Source organism: Sceloporus occidentalis, unplaced genomic scaffold (assembly GCF_023333645.1).
Source record: "Sceloporus occidentalis isolate IW3139 unplaced genomic scaffold, rSceOcc1.0.p SCAF_40, whole genome shotgun sequence".
In the NCBI taxonomy this organism is placed as follows: Eukaryota; Metazoa; Chordata; class Lepidosauria; order Squamata; family Phrynosomatidae; genus Sceloporus; species Sceloporus occidentalis.
This window is the reverse complement of record NW_028317020.1, coordinates 7,121,927-7,147,544: the sequence shown is the minus strand read 5'-3', so window position 1 is coordinate 7,147,544 and position 25,618 is coordinate 7,121,927. Positions and strand designations below refer to the sequence as shown.

The following is a 25,618-nucleotide window of genomic DNA, read 5'->3' as shown; positions in this document are numbered from 1 at the left end:
ACTGTGCTGACAATACAAATATGCCACATACAGAAAAAAATATGGGAGTCCTTTTTCGTTTTTTAGGCCTACACCTAATTGTGCAGTACATAATCTAAAATCTGTAAATGTACCATAGATTTCTGTTCTAGTCGCACACTGTTCCTTCTGTATATATATAATATATGCACACACGCAAAATTACATAAGTTATGGTGGGTAAAGGTGGTTTAGACAAAGCTCGGGGAAGAGGTGCAGTAGCCAGATCAAGAAACAGCTGTCGGTGAGTGGTGATCTGGCTACTGCACCTCTTACCCGAGTTTTGTCTAAAGGCTGTCTTGTACAGCGGGCGATTACTTTCAAGGGATCCATGTGGATATAGAGGCAAAAGATCATTGTTGACCTTATTTGCATGCGCCTACCCAGAATCCCTTGTGGTTGTGGCAGCACCATGAGAGTTCTGAGGGGACAACAAGCCTTCTGGCTTGTCTGGTGTCTGTAGAGGATAATGCTTCTACTACTCTCTCTCTCTCACTCACTCACTCACTCACTCACATTATATATATATATATATATATATATATATATATATATATATATATATAATCTTACAGGGGTTAATATGCTGAATGCTCTACATATAATAATTTGCCACAAATTATGTTTATTAACATGCCCCATCCATAGAGCATGAACAACAATCTATACTTTATAATTATAGGAGTGCAAGTATATTGAAGGCGGTCATCATAAGATTAATCAGTCCCATATGGGTGAACTGTAATTACTTTCCTTATATTTATGTCACGAAGGAGAACACAGCACAGAAACAAAGCTCTGTAGCTGGCACTGTAGTTCATGAAAATAAGTATTCTACAGCACTGTCTGAGCATTCGCTCATTAGCAGATAACCTTCTGTGCAGGCCTGTGTCCTTGAAGCTTTTTTGAGATGAAGTACCATTTAGTTTATTTGCTTGTTTTGTGTTTATAGGTTGCTGACCAATAAGCTGTTGTAAGAACACCCTAGACCAGTATTTATAAGTAAATATCTTGATAAAGAATCCAACATATATATATAAAATCTTTTCCTTATGATTACTCACAAGGACTGTCTCCAAATCCAATTTTTATTGTGTCCTCTCTAGAACTCACCATTCTCATTTCGTTACTCTGCAGTATGCGTTTAGGTCAGTTATCTTTTTGGCCAATCTACTAAACAAATGCAAGAAGTTCTTAAAATATTGCCTTGTGGTAAAGTGTAGAATGTCAAGCCTTAAGGTAGAACTCAAGGGGGATAAAATGTGTTAATAGTGTGTGTGTGTGTGTGTGTGTGTGTGTGTGTATGTATATATATATATATATATATATATATATATATATATATATACATACATACATTCTAGTTTTGGAAGAATATTATGTTTTCATGCAGCTGCATATTAGCCATTTGTTTGTGTTCTAGCTCTTTTGTGTTGGTCTAATCTACTAGGCAAACCCCCTGACTCTATCATATTGCCCGTTGTAAACAATGGCTCAGTCTAAGTAACTAAGCCGGACTCTCTAATGAGTCTACGGAGGAAATGATTTCTTTGTGCCAGTGGGACTTCGCAGGCATTGCCATAAAGAATTATCTCAGTGTGACTGGCAGCAATGATAAACTCAGGTCTGCAGATTAGGGGTGTGTATTGGAGCAGAATGGACAGGGGCGTAACTAGACGCCTCAGGGCCCGGGTGTGAGAATCTGTTAAGACGCATGTTGGACGCCCCTGCCTTATTTAAAAAAAAAAAAAAACGGAAAAAAGATTTCGGGCGGCCCCTTGGCTTGGGCCCCCCTGCGACCCCGGTAGTTCCGCCACTGAGAATGGAATAAAACCAAGTTTTATTCAAAGATAACCTACATTCCCGTGTATAGCACTGTTTCTATGGGGAAACAAACCTCATTAGCATTGCTATAAACCATTACCTCAGTGTGGAATTTTGAACATAACCAAAATATAACATGCCTGTCTAAAATTGTGATCCACCAATAATGTTTTTTGGAAAAAATTACATTAATGTATACAACACTATTTAAAACTCAAAGAAAAATGTTTTTTTAGAGACTTCTACTTTTTATTAAGCTTAAAGCATGTTCCATATAAGACTTTTCTCATAGGTCCTTCAGATGTCATTAACCTGTCCTTGGCCATGTGCAGATCCTTCTTTTACCTATCATTTGTATTTGTGAACTTTTTCACTTACATACAAAAAGAACTTAATAAATGGAACTATGTATCCGTATGGATGTTGGGGGTGTTTCTATTACCTGGAGTAAGTAAAAGACAAAGCTGAGGCAAAGACATTTGTTTTTGCACCTTAATTATTATTAAAAAAATGCATTTCTATCTTTTCTTTTACATACCAATTGTCTTTACAAAGAAAATGGGTATATATCATTTATCAATGAATTTCAATACATAAACCAAACCGTGATGTAGGATGCAAGCCGAAATCATCAGATGGACCAACGATTGTTGCTGAAAGTGAGAATTATATATATTTGCATAGGTATTACTACATCAAAAGCTGGTAGCAGACTAATATTGAACGCTTTATATACCGATCTACCATAACCTGCTGTTTGGCAAATGGCAGTTCTGCTACACAGAAATGTCTCCACACCATCTCTTGGTCCAGAGTATGAAAGACAAGTGTCACTGTTGCTACTTAAAAATGTGTTGCTTCTTTCCATTACTCTCGCACAATGTTGGGCTGGAAATCTGGGCTGGTGGCCTGGGTCAGCTCATCTGCATACATCTCATAACGTCCAGTCATCTGCACAAGGAAGGAATTGATAGATTAATGGGTAATATACTTGCTTGAAATAATAACTTTTGCCTTTTAACAAAATACTAGAATGCCAAATAACATTTGGGATTCTATTCCAGGTGCTGTGAACTACAGTTCCCATGGTGCACAGCCAGGCATTTAGGAACCACGTTCCACAAACAACAGTTGTAATGTGGAACTGGGTGACAGTAGTAAGTTTATGCTAAAGAAAGTTGTATATATTGGTACATTTGTGAGCAAATACATGATCATACTATTATAAAGAGGTACAATACAATACTTAAATCTGTCAATCAAATGGCCAGGACACTAAGTCATCCATTTAATCAATCACTGTTAGCTATAATGTATTTGTGTTGTGTTTCCGTCAATCACTGTAAAGGTTAATGAGTTATTCCAAAAGATACTTGTATGCCATATTCTATGTACGGTATGTCAGTCCACATAAACCATGTAAATTTGTAAGCAGCAGTACACTAGATGTTTAAAAGGAGATTTTAATAGCCAAAATGATCCCTCATATGCGACGTCATTTTTAAATGGTATTGTTAAAGTTTTTTATTTGTCCTCTGGGTGGGGAGTATTTGGAGACCTTTTTACATTTTTCGCAGTTTTTATTTCCTTTTTTTTAAAAAAATTTCTTGCTGATCACCTGAAAGGCATTTTACCAGCAATGCTGGCCTTTTCTGATAGGGAACAACCTTTCTTACCATATATGTTGGTGCTTTAAATTTTACACACACCTATATGGTTCTTCTAACATGCTTATTATGTTAACTATGAACCTTAAATATGAAAATAACCAAGTCATAGAGCTAGTAGTATGATATCACGCAGCCTGCTTCTACAGGAACGTACCTTGAAGTTCCATTTGTCGTTGGTTTGTCTACAAAGGTTCAGGTCCAGCTCAGCCACTAGCAGCCCATCATTCACCCTGCTTAGCCCTGGGGTTCGACTCCCATCAGGAGCAGACACGTAGCTAGAGCCATAGAAATGGCCAAAGTCATGATGGGCTGAAAGTAGAGAATGAAACCTATAAGGCTGGATCCTCATTTATATGGTACATCAATACAAAGCATCACACCTGTTCACATGTAGTGGAAGGCACAGGTCTTTCCATGTTAAATGGTAGTTAAAGCCCATGGGTTAGTTCCTCAAATTGTAATCAGAGTTGGGGAGCTCAAGGACAAAAATGGTGGTCATACACTTAAGAAGCAACAAAGAGCTGTGAGTAAAAGACTTACATTAAAGGTGGAAAAGTCACGTAAACGAAAGTAAGAGGAATACATGGAACATCAAAATGCACCATTTTCCAAGAGTAAGTTTTCAAGCAACATGGGATTTACACACATTGATTTAAATAGGAACATATTTTATCAACAACAATTTTGCACTCCAGCGGGTAAACTGGCTGGGTCAGTGTATTACTATCCAAGTTAGGTACCTAAAAACATGGCCATGAGTCAAGTACAGCTTATTTGCACATCACACTACAGTTCATTGTTGACGGAGCAGTTAATATTTTCTCTGACCTTACTGAGTGCCCAATGACTTACATTTTGAACTTCTACCCTTTCTAACTGTAGAAAATTAATACACTTGGGAAAACACACTATAATCTAAAACCACCCCAGCTCATCAGTTGTTTTTAGCTAGTCCTTAATGGTTTTAGGTTGATTAAGCTTCTAGGTAATCTACTTATTTAAATGTTCTTCCTTGTTCAACATACCTTTATTGCCATCTCCAGAGGTAAACTCATTTTCAAAGTGCTCCTGAAAAAAAAAAGAAGTTGTATCATCTAAGCATAAACATTATATGAATTACAAAAACAGACAGGTCAGTATGTCCAGTAACAGTTCACTCACAGTTCCCACACGATTGATGGCACAGGTAAAACAATGATTGGCAATAGCAGCATTCCTGGCTTCTATGGGCCAAAGTGACTCACTGCAAGAGAATCAACAGGTCATGAATTACAAATGAGAGATGAGCACGAGTTCAAGAAGAGATTAAAAACAAAAAGAAAAACGAGAGATCACGAGAACTTTTACTTGTAGATAGTGGTTCAATAACAAATAAATGCTGGTATACAAAAGTATATATATATATATATGTGTGTGTGTGTGTGTGTCTTAAAATAACATGTACTTTTTCTCTCTCTAGCACATCCGTCTCTCTCCCTATCTTTCTTTTCTCCCACTCTCTCCCCCTCTCTTTCTTATCACTCTCTTCATTCTTCTCTATTCAGCAGGCCCTTATCCCCATACAACAGTGTGTAGCAGCTCCACCCCGCACACAACACTGTCCAGCAGTCACTTCCCCGCCCGGCACAGAACACAGGTCCTCTGGTAGGTCCTCTCTCTTTGCACATAAAACCCATATATATATATATATATATATATATAGCCCTGTCACTGTGGGTAGTGATGTCCGGATCATGAACGAATCGTTCATTTGATCCGGTTCTTTTTAGTGATCCGGATGAATCGGTTCAGTAGACTGAACGATTCATTTGTAGCGGTTCAGTCTGTGAATCATGCAGCTGTAACCTGATCCTAGAGCTGTGAGTCATCTGCAGAGCACTCAGACACAGACTCTGGGGTCAGGTTACAGCTCATTAATTCACACAGGAACGATGACTCATAGAGTCAGAGAGTCGTTCAAAGAGTCGAATGATCCGAAGAGTCGAATGATCCGAAGATACAAATGATTCGAATCATTCAGAGAATATTACTGATACCATACTTTTATAAATAAATACATTAATAATGTTCACACTGCCCCCAGGATTTAGATTCCCCTGAGTTTTCCCCACTTTACCTATAACTGCACCTACAGTTAACTTTATTAAATTAATTAAATTAACCCTCAGTCATCAGCATAAAATTAACCCTTATACCCCATCAACCATAACTGCCCCTGAAATTAACCGTAAAGATCCCATTAACCATAACGGCCCCTGAAATTAACCCTAAAGACCCCATTAACCATAACGGCCCCTGAAATTAACCCTAAAGACCCCATTAACCATAACGGCCCCTGAAATTAACCCTAAATACTCCATTAACCATAACTGCCCCTAAATTAATTGCATGTACTCCAGATAAATTACCTAATAAATTGGTATGGTTGATGGGGTCTTTAGTGTTAATTTAGGGGCAGTTATGCTTAATGGGGTGTTTAGGGATAATTTAGGGGCAGTTATGCTTAATGGGGTCTTTAGTGTTAATTTAGGGGCAGTTATGCTTAATGAGGTGTTTAGGGTTAATTTGGGGGCAGTTATGCTTAATGGGGTGTTTTTAGGGTTAATTTGGGGGCAGTTATGCTTAATGGGGTCTTTAGTGTTAATTTGGGGGCAGCTATGCTTAATGGGGTGTTTAGGGTTAATTTGGGGGGCAGTTATGCTTAACGGGGTGTTTAGGGTTAATTTAGGGGCAGTTATGCTTAATGGGGTCTTCAGTTTTAATTTAGGGGCAGTTATGCTTAATGGGGTCTTTAGTGTTAATTTGTGGACAGTAATGCTTAATGGGGTGTTTAGGGTTAATTTGGGGGCAGTTATGCTTAATGGGGTGTTAAGGGTTAATTTTAGGGGCAGTCATGGTTGATGGGGTGTTTAGGGTTAATTTAATGGTGAGGGTTAATTTAATTAATTTAATAAAGTTAGCTTAAGGTGCAGTTGCAGGTAAAGGGGAATGTAAATCCTGGGGGCAGTGATTATTAATGTATTATTTATAACAGTATGGTGATATTCTCTGAATGATTAGAATCCCAATGAAGGCAGAGAGTCGTTCAAAGATCCGGATCTTACAGTGATCCGGATCTTACAGTGATCCGGATCCCTGTAAGATTCGGATCCCTGTAAGATCCGAATCTTTGAACGGCTCTCTGCCTTCATTGACATCACTGGAGGCAGGGGGGAGGATTCATAATGAAAGGGGCGGGGCCAATCGTTAGTGTGCCTGCACGGAGTTACTGGAAAACAGTAACTCCTGTGAGTCACACTGAGTGATCTGAAGATTCGGATCATGAATCGGATCATTTCAGTGAACGAATCGAAATGATCCGATTCACTTTAATGATCCGAACTTCCCATCACTAACTGGGAAATGTTAGCCACGCAGGACTGGGCTTAAAGCAAAGTGCTCTATGATTGGACCTTTTATGTATGTATGCCTTACTAGTATGACCAATGCTCTGGCTGGTCTGTTGTTTGCATTGAGGGCCTGTTGGATCATATCGTATTATGTACAGGGGAGGGAGGATCTGAAAACGCAGGCTGTTACAAGTTGTCTTTTCTAGGTAACCAATCTTATTCAGATCTTAACTGGACTCTCTTTACCAATTTGGAGTTTGATATAAGGTCCTTCACTGCTTCTTTAAAATAAAAAAAATAACTGTTCTGTGAAATTTGGTGTATATATTGTCCTGGATACTCTGTAAATTGTTAAATAGGATAATCCCAATAATAACAGTTTGACCCAGGAATGCGGAACACCTCTGGAGCTCCATTACCTAAGCCCTCCGATGGTAGCTGAAGGATTGAAAATAATCTCTGCTCCGTTCATGCTGTACATGAACCAGTTCAGGGGATGGTGCCGCCCGTAGCAGATGTTTACGGCAATCTTCCCAAATGCTGTCTGGAATACTCGGTGGCCTGTGTTTCCCTCCATGTAATAACTGGACTGTAGTACAGGCACCAAGAATAACAGGTTATTTTAATTCACATATTACTTTTATTTTCCAACCCACACGTTCATGATATGTCTGAATTATTGTCATAAAAAGCATTATAAAGTGATATTTTGGATGTTCACCAGCATACATGAAATCAGCAGCCTGTGGCAGAGCCAGCATTCAATCAAGAAGGTTTTCTTCTTACCCATCATTGCATAGTCTGTCTTACAATAATACGAGATGACACAATGGAGAGTAAAATCATGCACATCCTGAGACTACAAAGTTAAGATACCTTTCCGCATCATGTATAGTTTTAAAAAAATATATATATATAGCTCATTTCAATCTGTAAACATGATTACATAGGGTTGTTTAGTATATAAAATATACAATATGGGTATTGTGACAGATCTGCTTTAAGCTTCTGCGTGAAAACCAAATACACAAGAAATAGGCATATTATGATACCATTCTCTAGGTCTTCCCCAAAAATATACAGTGTTGTAGTTAACAGTCCTTTATAAAGTGTCTAGCCCACCACTATGAAAGCCAGTCCAAGCATGAAGCCCCATAATCCAGACATCAACCCAAAAACCTAAATGATAAGACATTGGCTTGGGAAAGTCCAGGTTACTCACCTCGTTAAAGTCACCCACCCTTGGGATGTGGTTCTTTCTGCTTTTTCCCAGAACAGCTCCCGTGTTTGATATAACGACAGCTGTGTTCCACAGAGTATCCCCATGTAACTCATCTCTTTCCAAGATCGGAGATATGATGACCATGTTGTACTTTTTTGCTAACTGCAAATGCATGATGTTGAACAACAATGCGCTTAGCTCAGGTAATATGAGCACTGGAATCCGTGTGTCCATGCTGGAATTACATACTCCTTCACCACATGCTATGTAGTATGTACTGCATTGTAAGTCTTTACATACAACATTCTAGATTTAACAAGATTATTGAAACACGCAGATTTTATTTTAGACTTGCTCTTACTGTAGTTGTAATCAGCCCTTGCATGTACAGAAATGTTAAGTACATCCATATTGTGTACCAGGTAACCATGTCTTAGGAATGGTTTAAGTAAATGTACTAATTCAAGATAAGAACATTTAATTCTGAAAGAGACTGCTGGGTTCTTTCAGGTGTATCACATTGTTGTAGATAGATGCTGCTAATCATACAAGTGGAAGACCTGGAATTGTGACAGCTCATCCACCCAACAGATGGTCAAGCACCAACATCAACAGAAATGAAACTGTAAAAAAGTGTGAATGCCCTCTGTAGTGCTCTTACCTCCTGGCAGAATTTGGTGGTCATTCCATTCTCTGCAGATTCAGCAAACTCTGTCCATGGAAGTTTCTCCCTCGTACAAAAAGCGAAGGGCATTGCTGGAGAGATAGTCAGACGAAGGTGGATAGGACAACCTTTCATATAACTGAAGGGATGACCAAGTGACTCGTATGTGTAAAGGAAAGCAGCGGCTTTTTTAGGGTGCAGACTTAATGAATAGGGAAAGTGGGGCAAAGATGGTATATACTAGACTTGTGCATTCGTCTTCGGGCGAACATGAAAACGAGCACGAAGAGGCCGTTTTTTTGTTCGTTCCGAAGGAACGTAGAACAGAATACAGTGCCGGCAAACCGTAGGCGAAGACGAAGACTCACAATCACGAAGATTCGAAGATTCTTCGTGATCGTCTTCGTTTTTGCCGCGCAAACCGCCAAAATTTCAAACAGGAGTGAGCTGATCCTCGTCTGTCCAATCAGCTCACTCTTGTGACGTAACGCTAAGGGTCTCGTCCAATGCCTGTGCTGCTGTTTTTTTAATTCTGAAGGCGCCTTTATAAGACCAGAGCTTGCCTGAGAGATCCATTCATTTTTCGCTGTGACTGCTTTGGCAACACTGCTGTGCTGCATCCGAGCGTTACAGAGAGAGATTGTTCTGTTCTGTGTGAGACTGGTAAGCCTTAGCCTGCCATTTCTCACTGTGTACTTCATCCTCACTTCAGTGCTACTTAATTAATATATTTAATAATAATAATTTGATTAATTTAATTTTTTAAAATTAATTTGTCATCAACTTTAGTGTAAGTGCTGTTGAGTTGACAGTGCACCCAGTGCCTCAGTGGCACTGGGGTGCCCTTGCCCTGGGCTGGCACTAGTGCCTATTGCCTGTCCTGCTTAAATAAATTAAATAGAATTTATAAATTACAATTTAATAGAATCTATAATTTAATAGTTCATTATAATATTATATATATATATATATATTTGTCAGTCATATATATATATATATATACTATAGTATACTAGTGTAGAGTGTACTGTAGACATTCATCTACTAGTGTCTAATTTAAAATCAGTAATATTAATTAATATAATTAATAATTGAATTCATTATAAAATTATATATATATTTGTCAGTTATAGTTAGTAATAGTATACTAGTGTAGAGTGTACTGTAGACATTCAGAACATCTACTAGTGTCTAATCTAAAATCAGTAATATCAATAATTCTCTAATTCTTTCTTATCTTAATAGTTAATTAAATTAGCTATAAATAAAAGTAATAATATTAATTAATTACTACTAGCGTATAGTTCAGCTAATCTTATTAGTACTGGTGCTGCAGCTCTATAGTTTGTGCTTTGTTTTAGCAACAGTAAGAGACCAAGTAAATTTTCTTAATTAATCTTTCATTTTATTTCATTTGTTTTGCTCACCTCAGTCCATCAGTGAAGTGAACTTGTTGGGCTAGTGAGTGCAGCCGCATAAGTGCTGTGTTTTTTTTTGATCAGCAAGCAGTGACGTTAACTGTTTTGCAAAGATTTTCTCATTTATTTTACATTTTATTTCAATTTTATTAAAGTACCCTTAGTGTTTTGCTCACCTCAGTCCATCAGTGAAGTGAACTTGTTGGGCTAGTGAGTGCAGCAAGCAGTGAAGATAACTGTTTTGCTGTGACATTTTATTTTATTTCTAATTCTTTTCAAGAAAAATTGACTGTGACGAGCTGTACTAAGCAAAGCTTCAAGCTACTAGCTGTAGTACTAAAATAATTCTAATCTTCTTTAATCTTAATCTATAATATATTATAAATAATAATATTCTAATTCATAATCTATAATATAAGTAATTCTAATTCTAAATTCTAATTCATAATCTATATTCTTCTATCTATAATACATAATATATAAGTAAATTAGTTCTAATCTATTAATATTATATAACTTAATATTAATTAATAAATCATATACTGAATCTGATTTAACCTCACTTTAGCTTAGTGGGTTTGAGAGCGTCTGCCTAGAGGTAGACTTATAGTAAGGAAATATAGCTTTAGGCTAGCATAGTGGTAGGCTAAGCTCTTAGGCCCGTGTAAATTCAAATTAAAAATAAAATACTGCTAGTTATTAAATAGTTAATCTTGAGTTAATAATTTCAATAACTTTAGGATTTTGGCAGATTGCACACAGCACAGTGCAGTAGTGCATAGTTTTACTTTTTAAGCAGTAGCACTGAAGAGAACTTCCTCTAATTTTTTTGTCTTTAATTCGTTTTTCCTTTTTTTTATTTTTATTTTTTTATTTTTTTTTTTATAGTTTTTTAAACATTACACTACACTACACTACACTACACTACACACACAACACAAAATTTGAAATGGATCCTCCTTTTGGGACTAAGGAGGGACAAGCTCCATCTACCACCACCACCACCAGCACCACCACCAGCACCACCACCAGCTCTAAGATGCAGCCTTTGCGTCAGTCTAGTCGGCCAAGTAGGCCAAGCTCTCGCTTATCATTTGGGGAAGCATTGCTTGAAGGATCATCAAGTAAAGGAAAGGCACCAAAAGCAGGCAGTAGTAGTGCGGCTAGGCCCACAAGCTCTATGGTTTTTTACGGAAAGCCTAAAGCACCAGAAGCACGTTCAAAGTTAAAGGGTAGCACAAGTAGTACCAGCCCAGTGACTAAAAAGAAGTGCCTTTTGCCCCAAGCAGCATCTTCCCCATCCACCAGCAGCATGCAAGGTACCAAGCAGAGCCAAATTAGCAGCAAGACTCAGAGGGGTCCCAAACCAAAGCGATCTCATTCCTTTGTAGGGAAAACCACCACCACCACCACCCCCGCCTCTACCACCACTAGTGCTGCGCCTACTGTTCCCACTGGTACCCCCGCCACGCCATGTCCTCCTAGTACCTCTAGCAAGCCACCAAGTCCTTACAAAATTTTTGTAAAGACAGTTAGAGAGAGGGCTACACATAGTGGAACTCCACCTAGCGAGGTAGCAGAGGAGCCTGAGACTGAGAGGCCAAGTGCAGAGTCTATTCTTCCTGCTCGCACTACTACTAGTCACGAGTCTCACGACGATATCAGTCTTAGCTCCAGCCTAGCAGGAATTCCATTCGATCTGGCTAATGAAGAGCTAGACTATGAGCCAGAGGAAGTAGAGGAGATGAGTGGTCAGGAATCAGATTCCTCAGGGAGCAGTGTCCAAATGACTAGTGCACAATTTTCCCCTGAGCCTCCACCTTCTCCGCTACGATCATCACCATCACCACCACCAGCAGCAGCAGCAAAACCTAGCAAATCTAAAGCAATTAGCAGTCCCACTATGGCCAGTACTGTTACCACCAGTCCCACCACCACTAGTTCTGCCTCTGTTCATCCACCCCGAGCAGTAAGAGCAACACCCAAGGCACACTCCAAGGCTATGCGCGCCCCAATTTGGGAGCACTTTGAAAATGTTGAAGAAGGGCGCTATGGAAAGTGCAAACATTGTGGGAAGCTAATAAGCAGAGGGAAAGTGTCTGGCCATTTTACCAGTGCTAGCATGAAGCATCACCTCAGCACTCAACACAACGCTGTGCTATTGGGGAAAGATGCAGAGGTAAAACTTAGTGCAGGCAGCATAGCTGGTGGCCGTGGAAAAACCCCGACAGCTTCTTCTTCTGAGCCAATAGCAGCAGCAGCAGCAGCAGCAACTAGTGCTGGCAGCCAGAGACCAAGGCAGGTTGGAGCACTGCATGCCCAGCCCACCCTGGAAGAATTTGGGGCATTCCACTCCAAGAGAACGATGCCCAAACAGCAGGCCAATAAAGTAACGCGACTTATTGGTCAGTTCATTGCTGTTGGAGGGGCATCCTTCTCCATGATTGAAGGGGAGCCTTTCAAACAATTGATGGCGGCTGTGGCTCCACAATACACAGTTCCGTCACGTTCCACTTTCAGCAGGAACATTGTCCCCTCGCTGTATCGGTCCTGTGTTGCAGCAGTGAAAGAGGAGCTTTCCAAGGCTGCTGGTCAGTGTGTTCATTTCACTACAGATTTGTGGAGTGCACCTAGCGCCCAGCATGCCTTTCTTTCTTTGACAGCACACTGGTGGCAGCCCGGTGTGTCTAAGGAAGTTGCTGCAGCAGGCTACCGATCATTCCTTCTCCATGCAGAAGTGATGGATGAAAAGCACACTTCCCAAAATATTCTGCATGCGATTAGGAAAATGTTTAGCCTTTGGGTGGGAGCAGAGGCGGGCACCAATGTTGAAGTTGGTTTTGTGGTAACTGACGGAGGTGCCAATATGGTGAAAGCGCTGCGAGATGGTCATATTGTTGGTGTGCGCTGTGCAGCCCACATCATCCATCTTGTAGTGAAGGCAGCAATGTCAGAAGGAACTAATGTGGCAGCAGTAGTTCTGTCCCGCTGCAGAAAGATCGCTGGGCACTTTCACCATAGTGTTAAGGCTAGCCAACTTTTGAGGGAAGAGCAAGAGAGGTCAGGTCTTCCCGTACACTGCCTACGTCAGGATGTCAGTACACGGTGGAACTCCACGTTAGACATGCTAGAGAGGATTTTGGAGCAGCAGAGGGCAATCCATAATCTTGCCTCAGAGCACAATATTGGGATTACCTCTCCATTGAATAGGGAGGATTGGACAGTGATCGCCCAGCTAGTGGCAGTCCTTAAACCATTCAGGGATGCCACAGAAAATTTAAGCTCAAACACTGCCAGTCTGGCCCAGGTAATCCCAGTGTTCTCCCATCTAGGCAGCAAGATGGATGTGTTCCTTGGAAACCGTGAGGCTGTTCAAGGTGGCACTCTACATCCTGACGTAGCAGCCATAGTCAGGAAGCTGAAGGATCTGCTAAAAGTACACCTTCGCAAGCGAATGGAAGAGAGTCCCGAAATGATGCTAGCGTGCCTTTGTGATCCAAGAATTAAGGGAAAGCTAGCTTTGAAATTCAATGTTCTCAGTAGCTACCGGGAGCAATTGGTCAACAAGGTGCGTGACTGGCAGCGTAAAATGGGAATGCTGTCCGAGGAGGGTGAGGTGCAGGAGGAGGAAGAGATGATGTGGTCTGCTACCCCTAGCAGCAGCATCAGCAGCAGTGCCACAAGCAGCACAACACAGCTGAGTGGAGCAGCTGCGTTTTGGGAAGAGGCACTTGGCAGTATAGTTGGACCATCTGACAGAGCTAGCAGCAGAAAGGAGAGTAGTGCTGCTGAAATGGTCAAACTTTACCTCTGTGAAGTTCCTTCTGCTCCTAATGTTGATCCTCTTAGCTACTGGGATGAAAAGAAGAGTGTGTGGCCTGCACTCTCATGGGTTGCGCAGCAGCTTCTATCATGTCCGCCAACCACTGTTCAAAGTGAGCGCGTGTTTTCTATGACTGGAAACATACTGAGTCCACAGCGCTCACGCATGGCACCTCATCTGATGGAGCAGATTGCCTTTCTTAAATTCAATCTGCCCAAATTGGGTTACCCAGCTCTTAGCTTGGAAAGTTAAATTTTTTCTCTCTAATGTTTAAGGTAGTTTCTCCCCCTGGTTGCACTTGCTGCGGTGTGGCAATGCCTGCTACCTCCGCTGGTGTAGCCAATTTACGCTAGGGCCTAGTGTCTGAGCTCTGTAAGTCCGCTCCCAAACGCCTAGGACTGACAGTCTTTGGATGCTTTGCCCTGGGGTGAAACAGGTGAGTGGGTCGTCAATTGCCCACTCATTCACCTTTTTCCGTTTCCAACGCTGCTGCTGGTGGTGGTGCCAGTATCTTTTGCCAGTTCGCTTCCTGGCTGAAATCATGCCTCAGATGTCCCTAATGGAAAGGGTAGTTTCTCCCCCCTGGTTGCACTTGCTGCGGTGTGGCAACGCCTGCTACCTCCGCCGGTGTAGCTAGCTTATGCTAGGGCCTTGTGTCTGAGTTCTGTAGGTCTGCTACCAAACGCCAAGGACTGACAGTGCTTGGATGCTTTGCCCTGGGGTGAAACAGGTGAGCGGGTCGTCAATTGCCCACTCATTCGCCTTTCCCAATTCTGCTGCTGCTGGTGGTGGTGCCAGTGTCTCTCTTCAATGCCAGTTCGCTTCCTGGCTAGTGTCATGCCTCGAATGTCCCTGATGGTAAGGGTAGTTTCTCCCCCCTGGTTGCACTTGTTGCGGTGTGGCAACGCCTGCTACCTCCGCCGGTGTAGCCAGCTTACGCTAGGGCCTTGTGTCTGAGTTCTGGAAGTCCGCTCCCAAACGCCAAGGACTGACAGTTTTTGGATGCTTTGCCCTGGGGTGAAACAGGTGAGCGGGTCGTCAATTGCCCACTCATTCGCCTTTTCCAATGCTGCTGCTGCTGCTGCTGGTGGTGGTGCCAGTGTCTCTTCTCTGCCAGTTCGCTTCCTGGCTAGTGTCATGCCTCAAATGTCCCTTATGGTAAGGGCAGTTTCTCCCCCCTGGTTGCACTTGCTGCGGTGTGGCAACGCCTGCTACCTCCGCCAATGTAGCCAGCTTACGCTAGGGCCTTGTGTCTGAGCTCTGGAAGTCCGCTCCCAAACGCCAAGGACTGACAGTGTTTGGATGCTTTGCTCTGGGGTGAAACAGGTGAGTGGGTCGCCAATTGCCCACTCATTCGCCTTTCCCAATTCTGCTGCTGCTGCTGCTGGTGGTGGTGCCAGTGTCTCTTCGATGCCAGTTCGCTTCCTGGCTAGTGTCATGAATCAAATGTCCCTAATGGTAAGGGCAGTTTCTCCCCCCTGGCTGCCTCTGTCTGCGGTGTGGCAACGCCTGCTACCTCCGCCGGAGTGGCCAGCTTACGCTAGGGCCTTGTGTCTGAGCTCTGGAAGTCTGCTGCCAAACGTTTAAGACTGACAGTGTTTGGGTGCTTTGCCCTGGGGTGAAACAGGTGAGTGGGTCGCCAATTGCCCACTCATTCGCCTTTCCCATTTTTCAATGCTGCTGCTGGTGGTGGTGGTGGTGCCAGCATCTCTTCTCTGCCAGTTCGCTTCCTGGCTAGAGTCATGCCCAAAATGTCCCTAGTGGTAAGGGCAGTTTCTCCCCTCTGGCTGCGTCTGTTTGCGGTGTGGCAACGCCTGCTACCTCCGCCGGAGTGGCCAGCTTACGCTAGGGCCTTGTGTCTGAGCTCTGGAAGTCTGCTGCCAAACGTCTAAGACTGACAGTGTTTGGGTGCTTTGCCCTGGGGTGAAACAGGTGAGTGGGTCGCCAATTGCCCACTCATTCGCCTTTTCAATGCTGCTGCTGGTGGTGGTGCCAGCATCTCTTCTCTGCCAGTTCGCTTCCTGGCTAGAGTCATGCCCAAAATGTCCCTAATTGTAAGGGCAGTTTCTCCCCCCTGGCTGCCTCTGTCTGCGGTGTGGCAACGCCTGCTACCTCCGCCGGAGTGGCCAGCTTACGCTAGGGCCTTGTGTCTGAGCTCTGGAAGTCTGCTGCCAAACGTCTAAGACTGACAGTGTTTGGGTGCTTTGCCCTGGGGTGAAACAGGTGAGTGGGTCGCCAATTGCCCACTCATTCGCCTTTTCAATGCTGCTGCTGGTGGTGGTGCCAGCATCTCTTCTCTGCCAGTTCGCTTCCTGGCTAGAGTCATGCCCAAAATGTCCCTAATGGTAAGGGCAGTTTCTCCCCCCTGGCTGCCTCTGTTTGCAGTGTGGCAACGCCTGCTACCTCCGCCGGAGTGGCCAGCTTACGCTAGGGCCTTGTGTCTGAGCTCTGGAAGTCTGCTGCCAAACGTCTAAGACTGACAGTGTTTGGGTGCTTTGCCCTGGGATGAAACAGGTGAGTGGGTCGCCAATTGCCCACTCATTCGCCTTTTCAATGCTGCTGCTGGTGGTGGTGCCAGCATCTCTTCTCTGCCAGTTCGCTTCCTGGCTAGTGTCATGCCTCAAATGTCCCTAATTGTAAGGGCAGTTTCTCCCCCCTGGCTGCCTCTGTCTGCGGTGTGGCAACGCCTGCTACCTCCGCCGGAGTGGCCAGCTTACGCTAGGGCCTTGTGTCTGAGCTCTGGAAGTCTGCTGCCAAACGTCTAAGACTGACAGTGTTTGGGTGCTTTGCCCTGGGGTGAAACAGGTGAGCGGGTCGCCAATTGCCCTCTCATTCGCCTTTCCAATTTTTCAATGCTGCTGGTGGTGGTGGTGGTGGTGGTGGTGCCAGCATCTCTTCTCTGCCAGTTCGCTTCCTGGCTAGAGTCATGCCCAAAATGTCCCTAATTGTAAGGGCAGTTTCTCCCCCCTGGCTGCCTCTGTCTGCGGTGTGGCAACGCCTGCTACCTCCGCCGGAGTGGCCAGCTTACGCTAGGGCCTTGTGTCTGAGCTCTGGAAGTCTGCTGCCAAACGTCTAAGACTGACAGTGTTTGGGTGCTTTGCCCTGGGGTGAAACAGGTGAGTGGGTCGCCAATTGCCCACTCATTCGCCTTTTCAATGCTGCTGCTGGTGGTGGTGCCAGCATCTCTTCTCTGCCAGTTCGCTTCCTGGCTAGAGTCATGCCCAAAATGTCCCTAATTGTAAGGGCAGTTTCTCCCCCCTGGCTGCCTCTGTCTGCGGTGTGGCAACGCCTGCTACCTCCGCCGGAGTGGCCAGCTTACGCTAGGGCCTTGTGTCTGAGCTCTGGAAGTCTGCTGCCAAACGTCTAAGACTGACAGTGTTTGGGTGCTTTGCCCTGGGGTGAAACAGGTGAGTGGGTCGCCAATTGCCCACTCATTCGCCTTTTCAATGCTGCTGCTGGTGGTGGTGCCAGCATCTCTTCTCTGCCAGTTCGCTTCCTGGCTAGAGTCATGCCCAAAATGTCCCTAATGGTAAGGGCAGTTTCTCCCCCCTGGCTGCCTCTGTTTGCAGTGTGGCAACGCCTGCTACCTCCGCCGGAGTGGCCAGCTTACGCTAGGGCCTTGTGTCTGAGCTCTGGAAGTCTGCTGCCAAACGTCTAAGACTGACAGTGTTTGGGTGCTTTGCCCTGGGGTGAAACAGGTGAGTGGGTCGCCAATTGCCCACTCATTCGCCTTTTCAATGCTGCTGCTGGTGGTGGTGCCAGCATCTCTTCTCTGCCAGTTCGCTTCCTGGCTAGTGTCATGCCTCAAATGTCCCTAATTGTAAGGGCAGTTTCTCCCCCCTGGCTGCCTCTGTCTGCGGTGTGGCAACGCCTGCTACCTCCGCCGGAGTGGCCAGCTTACGCTAGGGCCTTGTGTCTGAGCTCTGGAAGTCTGCTGCCAAACGTCTAAGACTGACAGTGTTTGGGTGCTTTGCCCTGGGGTGAAACAGGTGAGCGGGTCGCCAATTGCCCTCTCATTCGCCTTTCCAATTTTTCAATGCTGCTGGTGGTGGTGGTGGTGGTGGTGGTGCCAGCATCTCTTCTCTGCCAGTTCGCTTCCTGGCTAGAGTCATGCCCAAAATGTCCCTAATTGTAAGGGCAGTTTCTCCCCCCTGGCTGCCTCTGTCTGCGGTGTGGCAACGCCTGCTACCTCCGCCGGAGTGGCCAGCTTACGCTAGGGCCTTGTGTCTGAGCTCTGGAAGTCTGCTGCCAAACGTCTAAGACTGACAGTGTTTGGGTGCTTTGCCCTGGGGTGAAACAGGTGAGTGGGTCGCCAATTGCCCACTCATTCGCCTTTTCAATGCTGCTGCTGGTGGTGGTGCCAGCATCTCTTCTCTGCCAGTTCGCTTCCTGGCTAGAGTCATGCCCAAAATGTCCCTAATGGTAAGGGCAGTTTCTCCCCCCTGGCTGCCTCTGTTTGCGGTGTGGCAACGCCTGCTACCTCCGCCGGAGTGGCCAGCTTACGCTAGGGCCTTGTGTCTGAGCTCTGGAAGTCTGCTGCCAAACGTCTAAGACTGACAGTGTTTGGGTGCTTTGCCCTGGGGTGAAACAGGTGAGCGGGTCGCCAATTGCCCACTCATTTGCCTTTCCCATTTCCTTTTCCATTTCATTATTTTCCTTCTGATACACAACCAACCAAACATAACACACACAATAACACGTATAACACATATAACACACAGTGACATCACACATAACACACATACACACACACTTACAATGCACAAAACACAAGGACCTTTTCCTTGTTATTTGCCCTGGCCTTCACTCACTAATAGCATTACATTAACACTATAACTCACACTTCACCCTATAACATTTTTCCATCCACATACCTGCCAACAGACCCAACTTTTTCAGGGACAGTCCTGCTTTTTTCCAGTCCTGTCCCATCTAATTTAGCTAAACTAGGTATGCAAAATGCAAATACACATAGGTAGTTATAGCTCGGTAGGTAACGCTACTATAAACATTTAATAAATATAATCAAGTACTAAATAATAAATCTAACTTTAAAATACATTTAAATAAACCCCTATTTTTTTTTTAAAAAAAACATTAAAATTAAATTATTATTATTTAGACATAATCCATCTTTAACCAAACCAGTGCACTGCTACTAATCTTAAACATAACCGTACATTAACCCTAAGCTATTTTTTAGTTCTTGTCCAACATTTTTCCATCAGCATACCTGCCAACACACCCAAGATTTTGGTGGACAGTCCTGCTATTTTCCAGTCCTGTCCAATAAGTAAGTTGGGTTGTTGCAAAGTATGCCATTGTAAATAGGTAGCAAATGTTAGGCATGTAAAGTGGTCCAAAATCAATTTAAAAATGTAAAATATTCCCTATTCTTTTATTAAACATCTATGGACAGTACACCTCGGTATGTGTGTGCAACTCTATTGGTCGTTTCGGCAGGGGGCTCGCCTGCCATCAACGAATGAAGTGCATTCTGCAGTTCTGCAATTCACTCGTTGATGCCAGACCAGCCCCCTGCCGAAACGACCAATAGAGCTGCACACACGTACCTTCACGGCAGCTGCTGCTGCTGTGATGTGTTATTAACCCCGTATTAACCCCTGCTAGGCAACCAGGAGGAAAACGAAGATTAAACGAGCACGAAGAATGTCCGCGAATATTCGCCCGAAGAGAAGACAGGAACGGGCGAATATTCGCGGAATACGAAGATTTTTTTTTCCCCGAAGACGAGCACGAAGACGAACACGAAGAGCCCCCTGGTGCCCAAGTCTAGTATATACAATGGATAAAAGCAGGTAGTGAGTGTACCCGAGTACAGTAATGGGGCAATATGAGTTAACACAGGGCTCAACAAATCCTGATAATTTTGTCCTGGCGCCTAGGTGTTTGTGAGCCAAACCTATAATTGGGTTTAAGATCCAGATCCCCCGCGGCGTTGCAGGGGACTTGGATCCTCCTTTCCAGCAGCAGCAGGCGTCTGTGCGATGCAGACAACCCCGCTGCTGCCGGCGGCTCCGCCCACCCTCCTCACTGAACGTGGCTGGCACCGCCCACGAAGGTCACTGAGTCGCACTGGCCAGCTGACTCAATTCTATTTTGGATCAACGGGGCCACCGGCAGCAGCAGCGGGAATCCAACAGAGTGCACATCCGGGTCAGGTAAGTGAAAGTAACTGGGGGATGCTTGGCAGTGGGAGGCTGGGACAAAGATTCCTATGGGAGACTGGAGGCAAAGGCAAACTCTGTCCCCAGTTTCCTATAGACATCTTTGTCCCTAAGTAGCTTCCCATAATCTCATGTTTAGTGACAAAGATGCCTATGGGAGACTGGGGGCAAAGACCAACTCTGTCCCCAGTTTCTCGTAGGCATCTTTGTCACGAAACAAGGGACCATGGGAAGCTATTTAGTGACAAAGATGCCTATGGAAACTGGGGACAGAGTTAATTAATGGGATTAATTAATGGTAATTAAAAGTATGCACTGGTGCTTTTTAGTGTGCGCAAAGTGCTGGGGCAAAGTGAGGGCTAGGGTAAAGTGTGAGACTGTGAGTGCTGGGGCAAAGTGTGAGTGTAGGGCAAAAAAAAGTCCTGGCTCCTAACTTTTTTAGCTGGCTCCTAGATTTAAAAACATTTGTCAAGCCCTGAGTTAACACAAGTAATAAAAGTGAGTGAAATGAGACACTCCATCCTGACAAACTTCTAAAATAAATATGGAGAGATGGAGCAATACAGAGGGCAGCAAAATGAAAAAGTAATATTGTGTTGATATGAGAAGACATTTTTGTTATCTCTGTTTAGTTAGTAAGGCTATAGTTTGATTCTTTGCATTGTGTACATTCATACGCACGTAACAGATACACTTTCCTGCAGTTTATAGAGTTAACAGTTAATGTGATTGTGAAAGGGACACTCCAGCCATCATATGCACTTTAATGGAGATGCTAGAGGAGAGATTAAATTTGCATGGTGCCCTCTTGCTATCCAGCGAAATACCATACATCTCATCACACGTTACTGCCAGTTAACTACTGCTCAGACTTGCCAAACGCTGCAGGTAGGGGGTCCAATGGGAGCTATTTCATGACTCCTGCATGCAGAGCATGAAGAATAACAGGAGCTGCCGATCTGCAGCTTCTACCTTAGGTATGATTTTTCTTTTTCCAGGTTCAATGAAAGCATCTGAAAATACTTACAAACTAAAAGTTCTTTCGTAAGCATTCATTGTCCACTGGAGAGTCCCTTTCATCTGTTTAACACTACACAAAAAACAAGGCAAATAGATGTCCCTTGCCTTGAACCAGCCTGTCCTTGACAAGAGGCACAGGCTGTTACAGCTTGTTACACATTTACCTGCCTGACCAGGCTCAGTCCTGTCTATATGTAACATATTACTGCAGATCATTTATCTGAGGAATTCTTAGACAGTCTAAATCCCTCTAGACTGTAAGCTCGTTTGAGCAGGGCCCTCCTCACCTGTTGTCTCTGTTAGTCAATTTTTTATGTTACATACTACTTGGCATGCCCTGTCTACCCATTGTACAGCGCTACGGAGTTTGATGGCGTTATATAAAACAATAAATATTAATAATCATTTCTAAGTGAGTAACATAAATGAAAAGAGATTTGTATTTTGCCTCTCCCCTCCCTGCCCCCCAAGCTGGTAGGCTTTCAGGAGACATTTTTAAGAGGAATAACGGCCCCTTTAATATATTCTCTGAGGGCGTGATTGGGGAATGACATAGGTTACTAGGGGTCTTACTGAAGGGGTAGGAATCTGGGAGAAGTGTGAATACCAGTTTATGTAATGTGAACTATTGGGGTATAAAGTTAAGAAATACTTACTCCAAGCTTCCTGGAAACACACAATATTAACACCATTCATGGCCGCTACCTCCACAATGTCAGCAATGCGCCTGTGCAAGGCGGTGACCTGTGGAGAGAAATGAAAAATGCAATGTATGGTCAGTGTATTGTCCTGTTCCTTATACACATGTACACGGCATGGGCGCAGCACTGTCTTTAGTATACGGCAAGCTGGCCCGTTACCTGGATAATGCGCCGTGCTGTACTTCCAGCCTCAGCGAGAAGAACGGCCAGCTGCTCTACCAGGCATTTTCCATTAATGTATGCAGCCCTTGATTTGTGTTACATCAGTGTTAAGTACCAGTTGTTCCGGTGATGTGTGTTGCTATACACTACACACTGCTCATCAATTTGTAACATAGTCCCATGACCTAGGTTCTCCAAAATGACATGGGGTTTTATGCTAAGTGCTATCCCCTAAGGGGTGACTGTACATAAAGAGCGGTGATGTAATATGAGGAGTATTGACACATAGTTCGCAGAGTGTGTCGGGGTGGACTGTATCTTCTAAATATATCGCACAATAATTGACACACTAGGACAGTACTAAGTCCCACACGGTGAGCCAGGAGTTAAGGTAAAGTGACCAGAGAGTTGATGCAGCTCCGCAGTGTACATTATCCATACATATAGGTGCCTGCATACAGTAAGCTGGAGATTCTAGATTGCTTTCCTACTCCTGCAAATTATTTGTTTATTATTGAGAATATACAGGTTTTCATGAAACTGTACTATACAATTTGGAGCACTGGTTCATGAAAAATGAGCCATATAGGAGGCTACGTAGAGAAATGCCGCTACTTATAGGTCCCATTAGCCTAGTTTGGCTTCTATGAATGTTTATACAGGTGTCTGAATGTGTTATATACATGAAAACAAAGAGGCACAATTGCAAAATAAAAATGGAGAAATTGTCACTGTGTAATGCACAACTTTTCACCAATACACTGTGTTAGCTTCCCAATTTATAGGTAAATCACTCGAATGATTTCAGCCTTACTAAGACTGACAGAACAGGGATAACCATAAAACGACAAATGTGGCTGCCAGAATGCTCGCTACATAGTCACAGAATGCTATGCATGTGTGGCCTTCCGTCAAAACACTGATGACTGCGAGTGCATGCGCCTGTAAACTTCTGAGCTCCCTTCATTCAAGGCTCCTAGCTTCAAAACATACTTGTGGTCACATTGTGTCTTAGAGGTTCACACAACAGGTGTTACCAGGGACAAAGTGACAGATTTCTAGTGTAGTAAACTAAACTAAATGCAATGCAATGTTGTGACTTTTTTAATGGCGTTTGTAACAAAACATATCTCTACTTTTTGTGTCGATTCAGACACAAAATTCCTAAATCAATCATCTGTATAAATGCATATGTAAACCTTTATGCACAGGCTCGTACGTAAGGCATTCACGTCTACACGTCTTCATCCTAAAACACACACACAACAACCTTATAAATCTCTCACCTGTTCCAGTACTGGTTTGGCGGTTGGCAACTGGATTTTATTCTGGATCAGTCCTACTCGGACCATACGAGGTCGTCGGAGTTGTTCTGCCGCTGCTTCAAAGATGTACCCCTTCAACTCAAAGTTCCTCTGAACGGCTGTTTGCGTAACATGATCTGGGATAGCCAGGTTCCTAGGAGAGAAAAGGGGGACATAACATCATTATAGGAGTCCAGTTCCAAACAATGTCTACACTCATGTACAAAGTAAAATAATTGTCGGACTGAATTATAAGGCTTTGTGTAGGGTAACAAACAATATATCTCACCTGAGCTCTTTCCCATATAAAAGCCTCCATACTTCTCTGAGCTTCTCTGCCGGGATGTGCTCCTGCAGGACCTGCTCCAAAGACACCAGCTCTCCAGACATGGTAACTTCTTTGAGCGTCAGACCCGAGGCCTGAGATCCATAAAGTCAGAGGCGTTACCAAAGAGATACGCCTTTTCCCCGAGAGCTGCAACCCCCTGAAATGACATTGCCCTTTGGAGCATGTACAGGGGAGGCACTGAAATAGATGCATGCAGAAAGGCCAAGGGGAGGAGGTAATATTAGTAGGAGGCTGAGCTAACCCACACAAGCATATGTTTGTGTGGAATTCCACTTCATTCAGTTGTAAGATGTTGACATCAGTTAAAGGGACAGTCTGATGATCCATGTGTAAGAATCCCCCTATGCATTTGCAAGGGGGGGCACAAAAAAGAGACCATGCATTACAGTGCATATGATGGCTGGAGTGTCTCTGGAAAAGGGAATACATGTGATGATGTCATATGTGTGCTTACATGTCAAAAGAATTTCCCTTGTCAGACATTAGACTTATACTTGTTTGATTTTATTACTGTTGTATTACTGCAGTGTAACAATGATATCCACAACTAAGAAGTGATTCATGCTGTAAATGGAATAGTATTTTTAGTAGAATGCATTGAGTGTATAATACTGATGCGGCTGCGCTAAATATGTGGTTGAGACATAGCCTCTTAGGGATATTTTACATTAGAGGTACCAGATCAGGGCCGGATGGCCCACCGGGATACCGGGAAATTTCCCGGTGGGCTGGCCTGTCTGTGGCGCCTACTGGCCCCTTTAATTTCATAAACGCCGGCCTCCACCCGCTGCCCCCACCAGACACCAGGGAGTCGGAAGCAGTGGTAAGTCATGTGTGTGTGGGGGGTGTTATATGGGGGGCATGAGGCTTTTCCAGAAATGCCTTTTAACCCCTTATATGCCACTCTGCCTCTAGAAATGCCTTTTAACCCCGTATATGCCACTCTGCCTCCATAAATGCCTTAAACCCCCCCTATATGCCACTCTGTCCCATGATATGCCTTTTAACCCCTATATGCCAGAGTGGCATATAGGGGGTATAAGGCATTTCTGGAGGCAGAGTGGCATATAGGGGGTTAAAAGGCATATCATGGGGCAGAGTGGCATATAGGGGGGGTATAAGGCATTTCTGAGGGCAAAGTGGCAAGCGTGGGGGCAAATCATAGCTTTTATTAAACATGAAAAAATAGTTTACATAAATTAATAAAGGAATAAAAGTTTTTTTACAAGAATATCGTGAAGAATAATGTGATCACTGTTTTGTTCCACTGAATAAAATGGAACTTTTTCATCTAAAAATGTTTGCAGTAGCAAATGTTTTGATTCCATTATGTCTAAAGTATTTCATTTATTAGGGCCTTTTAACACTTTTGCTCTCTGACATTTTAATACAGATAATGTGATAAAAAGAATGCTTTATTATTAGTTATTTGTATGGCAAATAGTGTGATTTGGGTATGTATTATGGGTACGTGTGGGTATAAGAGCTCAACCGTGAGATAAACTATATGGGGCTGGTCTCCAAATGTTTCCAGGGCTGCTTTTCAGTCCCAGTCGGGCCCTGTACCAGATCAACTGTTTACATTTGGGGGGGGGGGGTTGCAGGACCATATTGACATATATAACACATTATTTGGGGGCTAAGAATTTATTTTTTTTTAAAAACCACAATTTTACTTTAATAGATAACACTGCTAAAAGCAAATCAATTTATGCTGAGCAACATCCCCTGATCACAGTATTAACCCACATGCTTAAGTTTGCTTAACTTAACATGCTTATGTTTCAGGTGTATCTTATGGTTCATGTAAAGGGAAACACCTCATTTTTTATTTTCCTTTTTATCTAAACAGACTGCAGCAAGGTA

At 43.6% G+C, this 25,618-nt stretch overlaps 1 protein-coding gene across 1 annotated transcript; it reads right to left on the bottom strand.

The window, feature by feature from the left end:
• Positions 1-2,709: 2,709 nt before the first annotated feature.
• On the bottom strand, positions 2,710-23,793 carry LOC149290303 (beta-ureidopropionase-like). Its single transcript, XM_089489646.1, has 10 exons — positions 23,693-23,793; positions 23,386-23,557; positions 21,893-21,980; positions 8,785-8,879; positions 8,124-8,285; positions 7,321-7,490; positions 4,674-4,755; positions 4,538-4,580; positions 3,667-3,821; positions 2,710-2,793 (listed from the first exon to the last, which is right to left on the bottom strand). Exons 1-10 carry the CDS (start codon positions 23,791-23,793, stop codon positions 2,710-2,712), a joined length of 1,152 nt encoding a protein of 383 aa, XP_089345772.1.
• Between the last annotated feature and the right edge of the window lie 1,825 nt (positions 23,794-25,618).